Here is a 7857-nt window from a genome sequence, read left to right as displayed (position 1 = left end):
TGGACTGAAATGTATAGACAGTTGTGGTGCACAGAGGATGAATCCTATAATGGTAATCCTCCATTACCTATCCTCATGAGGGTACTATCTTTATGTTTTTATTAAGATATCTTAACAACTGTTGAATGGATGGACATTACATTTTGTACAGATATTCCCGCTGCCAAGAGGATGAACCCTAATGAGTTTAGTGATCCTCAGACGTTTCCCCCTTGCAGCACCAACAGATCAAAGATTTCCTATATTTAATTTAATATTTCTTCTATTTCGCAGACTGGATTGGCACATAATATTGTACAGTTATTCCCAGACAGTGCATTTTGTCTCAACAGGATTACCATGAAATTTGGTGCAGACTCTAATGCCTCCTTTGGGATGATTTATAAAAGTCTTAAAAAATACCTTAAAGGCTTTACTGACTCATTAGATCAAAGTCTGTTGACTGGTCTTCGGGAGTACTACCGCAGATGGGAAAGTTGCTCAGGAGCTTCCAGTGGAAGTTCGCACGAAATCTGATCAACTGCCTCAAGAAATGTCAGTTCAGTGAACACACAACAGGCCCAGCTGAAATTGGCAGCAGTAAAGTTGTGTTTATGTAATTCAAGCACCATGTTTGACAGGGAATAAGAACGCACAAGTCAGTATTACTTTTGCATTGATTTCGCAAACCAGCCATTGTAAGCAGAGTAAATATTTAACTTCTCATTGAGTTTCATTGTGCGGTCAATAATAACATTTTACCAATGCCTTAATGTATGACTTAATACCTGCAAAACTAATAACATTCTCCCTTTGCTGTTCTTTATAATTCCTCTGAGGCGAATTACTCCAGGGTGTTGGAGAGTTGCAGCTGATAGTCAAAGTCCAGATTGAGGAGGAACAATAGAAATTCCTTCTTGGATATGGAAGAGTGGACCAGCATTGTGTTCTTGCAAGGATACTGAGGGTTCATGGCAGTTCAACCATTCAGTCTCCATATGTTTTGTGCCCTTGGAGAGGGCTTATGACAATGCCCCCCTGGGTTTCTTGTTGTCGGATACTGTTGGAATATGGAATGCCTGCGTACAAGGCCATTGATACTCGCTGCGTGCTATTTGCTTGGGATGCAGTTCCAATGTTTTTTTATCTGACGGTGACCTTTAGATTACAATTTGTTTGCATTGTTTGCCGCCTAGCTTGAAGCAGTTGTGGTGAGAGTAAACACCTCCAATGCTAATGGCACTCTGCTGGAAAATGGGAGCTGGTTGCTGACCTATTATGATGTGATGTAGAGAATTGGTAGTAAGATATGGGATGAACAGGCATACGCCGTTCTGTCCAGACTGCTGTGGTAAAAGTAAGATGAGCCTGAAAGTGATACTCCGGATTTGTCAGTCAGTAGACAGTCCAGCCGTCTTCTATGGCGAGGAACTTGACTTCAAGGGTCTGAAATTATCGTTTTCTACCAGGCTAGTATCTTGGGCAGTGCTTGAAGTAGAACTGATGCTCTTTTGTGTCAGAATAAGCTACTTGCAGTTGTTCAGTCATCGAGGAGGATACCCTCTGGAAGTCTTCCTGTGGAGGTATTCTGGGCATGTCTGTTTTGGAGTGGAGCCTGGGGCAGACCCAGAACACACTGGAAGGATTAAGTCCCACCTGGCCTGGGAATAATTTCAATCCTTGTGGGGAGCTGGAGGACGTGGCTGGAGAGACAGATATGTGTCATGGCTGGGGTACCTGGTTTAGTCTGCACTGATTGCGACGATGACCCAAAGGAGCCAACTCTGTCACCAACTGTTTGGAAATTAATCAAATTGGCAATATTAAGAGGCAATCAGTTATAGACGTGGGAATCCTCAGAGTTCAACAGTGGCCTGCTCAGGTGGCTTGTTGGTGTTATTCTGCAATTTGCTTGATATGCACCGCAGTGTGATTCCTTCTGTTTACACAAAGTCAACACACAACTGAAGGCCTGTAATCTGTCTAAAATAAGAGCATCTAACCAGCACCCTTCACTCAGTGGATTAGGTCACTGAACACAAAGCACAGCCTGTCTGGAAGAGGATGACAACCCTGTCATTTTAAAACGACTCTTGTCTGACAGGGCTTTTACAAATCGGGTACAGGGCTACCTACTCGTGATGTCAACCCCACCTTTGCTCCACCTGTGACACAATAAGCAGCCCTTTGTCTGCAAGAATGACTTCTCCAAATCATTTGGATTTTATGTTGAGAAATGGCTGAAATGATTCATTATGGCGTTTACTTCCTCTTTCGTTGTCTCTCTTCCCCAGCTACATTCATCCCTTTCCTTCCCCTTCATATAGAAGCCTCAGCGCCTTTACACTCAGCTCGTGTTCTTCTTGTCCTCTTCTATCCCCTCCTCTCCTCTCCTGCAGCTCCATTAGGTAATGAGCAAGTACAGTAAATCACAGCCCCAGCTACTGTATGTATGACTAAAGGCCTTACGTAAGAACGCCCTGCACTCGGCTAAATCAGCATTAGCCACAGCTATGCGGCATCATATAGGTCTTATGTAAGGCGGAGTGAGGGTTACCACACTGCTAGTCCTTCACCACAGGACAGAAGACTTGTTAGTGGATCTCATGTCTCTACAGCATGGAGAGCTGATTATTACCGGGTCGATATCAGGGATGAGTGGCTGTATTGATGTGAGATAGTCAGCCAGAAAGCTTTTTTTCCCCTCCTGCTGTCATAGCCGGGAATAGAAAGAAAGATTCAGAGAGGGAAACAGTTTGAGGGTAAACTAACCGTCGAACTCTTCAGCCTTTTCAAACTCCTGCCACTGTCTTCTTTATGTGTGTGACAGCTGTGTGTGTGTGTGTATTCCAGGCAGCTCAACTATGAGATCCCATCCATAGGGATGACTGTTCGGTGTGTATGTCACACTGGAGCAGGTTACACGTATCACTTCCCTTCGAACGGGGCTGAGAAAATATTAACCAGCTGTTTCGGGCCAGCTATGCTTGGAATGTGCACCTTCGAATACAACTGCTCTGCAAGGGACTATCATTACCTGCAGGGTGTGCCCATTATTTTGTGGATAGCCAAGCAGTCTCCAGTAGAGAGAAACTGCAAGTAGATAGAGTTGGAAATTTCATTTTGTGCACTTAAATTGGCAGTGGTGCCAGAGAGACAGCAATAAAGAGCCGCCCACACGGGAGGGGAAAACATCCACGGCTCTCCATTGACTTTGTATTTTTATCCGCTAGCAAACAACTGAAAAACACTAACAAAGCTTCTGTTAGGTGCCCTATCAAAAGGGCAAACAATCAAGAACTGAGTTTTTATTGGCATCCAAACCTGAAAACTTGATCTTTCAGAGCACAAAAGTAGATAGGAGGGGGTATTGATGCTAATTTGGCCCGAAAAACTGCAGAGGTTAAAGCCAAGCTAGCTATGCAAGGCCTGATTTGAAAGATTGTTAGGTTAAATCATATTCTGGCCGTGTGATTCTATCAAATAGTTGTCAACATCATTATTTCACATCCCGCAATTTAGTGAATATTGACTTTGTCAATGTACTTTTTCTTCTCTGGTAGACCATCGGGCTAAACTAATCCTTTGACGTGCTGAAATCTTGTGTAGCAACAAGGATTTCATTAGCATTCAGGCTCTTGGTTTCGTTAGCATTTAATCACAGTAGTTTCTCCTGCGATGGGTGTTGTTTTCAGATTATGACTCTTATGCTCTGCGTCTCTATTAAAGCACCTTATAGGGGACTGACATCTGTTTATACTCTGCGACTCCTAGCTTATGGTATTTGGCCTAAATCAACTTCATGGGTCACACAATACCCGCTCCAAGCGCTCAGACGGGTATTAAAGCATGGTGAATAAGCCACTTAGTCCCTCTTGATAATTGTATATCTATACTGTATGTAATACCCAAATAGCCGGTACGTACTCTGTAAACACCCAAACAGATTCTGAGGGGATTACATGTCTAGGAATGAATGGTATGTCTGTCATTGACAGACAGCTTAGCCCACTCCCAAGAAATGGCCTCCAGTTGGTTTTGAAAATGAAACCATTATTTGAGAAAAGTTTGGGATGGTCTTTGTTGAAGGTCTAACAAAGGCAGGAAATTTGTCTAAGGAGCAAAGTGGATTTTTCCCCCCCAACCAATTAGTTTTTGGGTGAGATCAGGACATCTGAATGATGATTACCTGCCTGATGAATTTAGTAGCCTTAAGCTACAGTAGATGAAGATAATTTCCCCCACCTACAGCTGCAAAATTCAGTCTTCTTCAATTTCCCACTTAATCAACTAATTACTCTGCTGCCCATTTTACTAAGGCTAATATTTTTTTCTTCCTAATGCTGTGGCATTATCTCCCTCATTACCAAGTTTTAAATGAGTTACATTTACAATATGCTAAGGGTGTCGTGTTAGTAGTATCAAACTAAACAAAAAAACATTTTTTTAATTGTGGTAGTTTAATGTGAGCTTTTATGAGCTTAAACTTACATTTTTCCAGTGAATTTTGTACATCCACATGAAACTGATAAAACTTTCCTTTTTATCTAAAGGGTTCGTTTTTTAGCTGTGAGTCAGAGAGCCTCATGATAAAATCACTTTTAACTTCCTTTAAAGAAATCCGGCGGGCCCCAGTAGACCTACGCGATTAGTCAAGCAGGTCTTTTCACTGCAACTGAGGTGGAGAGAGAGGGGGAGAGAGAGAGAGAGAGAGAGAGAGAGAGGAAGGGAGGGGTTGTATTGGGAGGGGGGTCACCTTTTGTGCAAATATATCAACCAAGAAGACTACCACCAGCATCAGATTTCTGCTTGTGTGTGTGTGTGAGGGAGAGAGTGAGGCACTCCTATTGCAGAGAGAGGGAGAGAGAGAGAGAGAGAGAGGGGAGAGAGAGAAGTCCAGAAATCTTTGGAGCATTGAAAGAAGAAAGAAGACTTGCTGCTAGATTCCCAACCTTTTCGACCAAAAAACGAAGTGAATACTCTTCATTGAAAAAGTTAGAAAAGAAGCCATGGACGGGATAACATTTGGACGCACGTCGCTGCTGTGCACCTTGCTGCTCTGGGCATTTCAAGGTAAGACTTTCGGACACTGTCCGCTACAGTGTTTAAATAAAACCGCTACATAGTAACTTTGTAATGCATTAGAAAAGGCGTTGGCTGTTTTTTAATGGCTTTAGGCAGCATATTTTTACTTTTCTCTGTCGCGGACTCAAAGTTAAAAGGTCCGCTGTTTACCAGACCAACCTGTCCGAATATGCCGCGGTGAGAACAGAAGCGGCTCGTTAAGTTGTTTTAATTAATCAAACACTTTGAAGTTTGGTTTGTTCTTGCTCTGAATCGTTTAGCAACCTGTTTCAGTTTGCGTAGAAAAGTAAAAACACGTTTATAGCAGGTGGAATACCGAGTATATCCCGAAATAGACGCATATCGAACAAGTCCGTTTGATTCAACGGTAACTTAACTGGTAACGTTGCGCAGCTCTGACGTACGAGTTGTCTGCACTGAGAAGATGTTTCAAGGGTTAATGGCTCTTTGTAGTTCTGCGGTTTGTCTAAGCTCCGCACTTGATTGCACTTCTTTTAGCACATAGGACTGCGGCACGCCGTTATTTCCCTCTGGACACCGCCTCCAGTGCAATATAGCCAAATAGGCTAGAAACAGAAGCATGTGAAGACGGAGTAAAACATATTAACCTGGCAAGAGAAAATACGGTTTTGAAAACCTAATTTTACTGTGTACAAAACGAGGGAGTTAATGAAAAATCTACAAAAACCTTTCTTCTAAATGTTTTGGAAGCCACAAATATTTCCAACACCAACAGTTAGAAATGTTAAGCTTTTATTTTGAAAACCACGTAGCCCGTCTCGTTCGTCTCATTCAAGCTGCTATGTCTGGCTGCTGGGTGCAGTTTCCAGCGCTTTGATGTCTGATCTGCGGGATTTGCGTCTCCTTTGCTGGCAGTATGCCTCACCCTCAGCACCCCTGGGTGCTGCCAAAGAGACTAAGCCAATTTGAATTCAACCTGACTTAGGCCTTATAAGAACTTCGTCAAAGAAAAGTTTTTATTTTTTTAATCAGAACCCAAAATCGAGTACATATCCAGTTAAGGAGTTTCAGCTGGCCCTCTAGAAGTTTATTTTCGTGTCATAAATTTATCATGGAGATTTATCTCCCATGATTACACTCTAACTGGTTTATAGCACCACTGGGGATTATGGGTTTACTGGAGGCTATTTTATGGTGTTTAAAACTTCTTTTAGTGTCACCATAATATTTCAGTTGATGACCTCATAAGATATGTAATAGATAACTTGTTTGATGTTGTTGTTTGACTGGGAAATATGTTACATCCTTCAGTGGGTCTAACTGTTTGTAAGCGTGTGTGTGTGCCAAGATTAAATTAGCTAAATAATTTGTGGGCATTTTATAAAAGTGATTTTGAATTCCTCGTCTGTGCAGGCAGCCTGTGGTGTTTGAAGCAGGATGAGCTGCAGGGCGGGGCTGGGTTGCTGGGCGACTCCCCTCTTTTACTGTTCCCAACCTCCTCTTCTCTCTCTGCCAGTGCTCACTGCATCATTTAAGAGTCCTCGTCCATTTGCAGCTCTTCAATATGTTGCGATTTCTTCATTTTATATAAAACACAACTTTCTTCTCTCCAAGTTTACCGGCTCCTGTTTCCAGCACTTCATCTCCCAGATCTCCTTTCACGACTGTCCCCTCCCTCCTTTCTGGCCTGAGAGACAGTTATTGCGCCCTGCTGTCTCCCTGCTCTTCATGGAGCCTTTTAACAGGTGCCTTCTTAGAAGTGCCTTGTAATTGATGGATGCAGTTCCGATCACACATCCCCTCTGTACAGCTGTGGTGCATTGATTTGAAAGCGCGGCTTCAGGAGCTGAGCCTTTAAATCCCACGCTGCCCCAAAGTCTGAGGGAAAGAAAGTCATTATTTTACTTTTGTGCAACAAATGTTAATTTCTTAGAAGGAAAAGTTGCCAAATTCCTCTCTCTCTCTTTCTCCTTCTTTCATTCTTGCATAGTTTTGTCTAATAATAGCATCCCTCGGTCTCAATGGGGTTCTGTCTCACAGACCCACATTCTCACAATCGCTGGTCACACACTTGCAGCATGCGAGTGCACTAAATAGAACCAGAGGACACGTAACACCCAGATGTGTGTCATCTCCTTGAAGAGTGACCACATATTTCTCAGCATGTATGCCTGCAATTATGTGTGTAGTGACACATGGATATGGGGTGCATGACAGCCCGGGGCGACCCAAGGTGCTCAGCATGCCTGTGCCCAGGATTGCGCTGACCCTTTGACCCGCTCACTCAGACATGTTGGTTAATGGCTCCTGCTCTGCGCTCCTGAGATGCCAGAGCCAGCAGAGGCAAAAACAGAAATGTATTTATTTTAGTTGACTTAAACTTGAGATAGCTTGGTCTCTTCAAGTTAGAAATACAACTTCATAGCCAATGTTGAAGAAAATACTCAAACACTCAGAAGGTAGTTTCAAGGTTACAAAGTTACAGAAAGTGTTTTTATGGAATAAAAACTTCACATAACTTCAGCACTGCCCTAGTTTCTCCCTTTACTTTGATTTCTCTAAGTTTTGGAGAAAAAAAAGAACAAAGTGACATTAAGGTACAGAGACAAAAGCGAAGCCGAATGCTCAGATGAGCCTGAGTTAAACTGTAGCGACTCCAAAGTGGTCAGAAACAGGTGGAAAGAATCGAAGTGACAAGCATCAGCTGACTTCAAGGTGTTAAAGTCTAACACGCGGCGTCAGCCTCTTTGTCTATGGCCGCCTTAATTCCCACAGTCATTTCCTCACTTTTAATTTCTGTCCCCCCCCGCCAGCGCGGAATCAAAAGTTCAC

The 7857-nt window shown here is 42.9% G+C and overlaps 1 protein-coding gene across 3 annotated transcripts in view; it reads left to right on the top strand.

The window, feature by feature from the left end:
• The first annotated feature begins 4738 nt into the window (after positions 1-4738).
• Positions 4739-7857, top strand: part of bcam (basal cell adhesion molecule (Lutheran blood group)) — a 53333-nt gene continuing 50214 nt past the window's right edge. For all 3 annotated transcript variants that reach the window (XM_069656662.1, XM_069656661.1, XM_069656660.1), the window contains exon 1: positions 4739-5052. In XM_069656662.1, the coding sequence (XP_069512763.1) occupies positions 4989-5052 (64 nt within the window). In that variant the 5' untranslated portion in view covers positions 4739-4988. The remainder of the gene's footprint in view (positions 5053-7857) is intronic.

The sequence above is a fragment of the Semicossyphus pulcher genome, unplaced genomic scaffold (assembly GCF_022749685.1).
Source record: "Semicossyphus pulcher isolate SPU_LCO1_2020_fin unplaced genomic scaffold, fSemPul1.0.p SCAF_9, whole genome shotgun sequence".
Lineage (NCBI taxonomy): Eukaryota > Metazoa > Chordata > Actinopteri > Labriformes > Labridae > Semicossyphus > Semicossyphus pulcher.
Note: the sequence above shows the minus strand (reverse complement) of the source record. Positions and strands in the feature narration are given on the sequence as shown.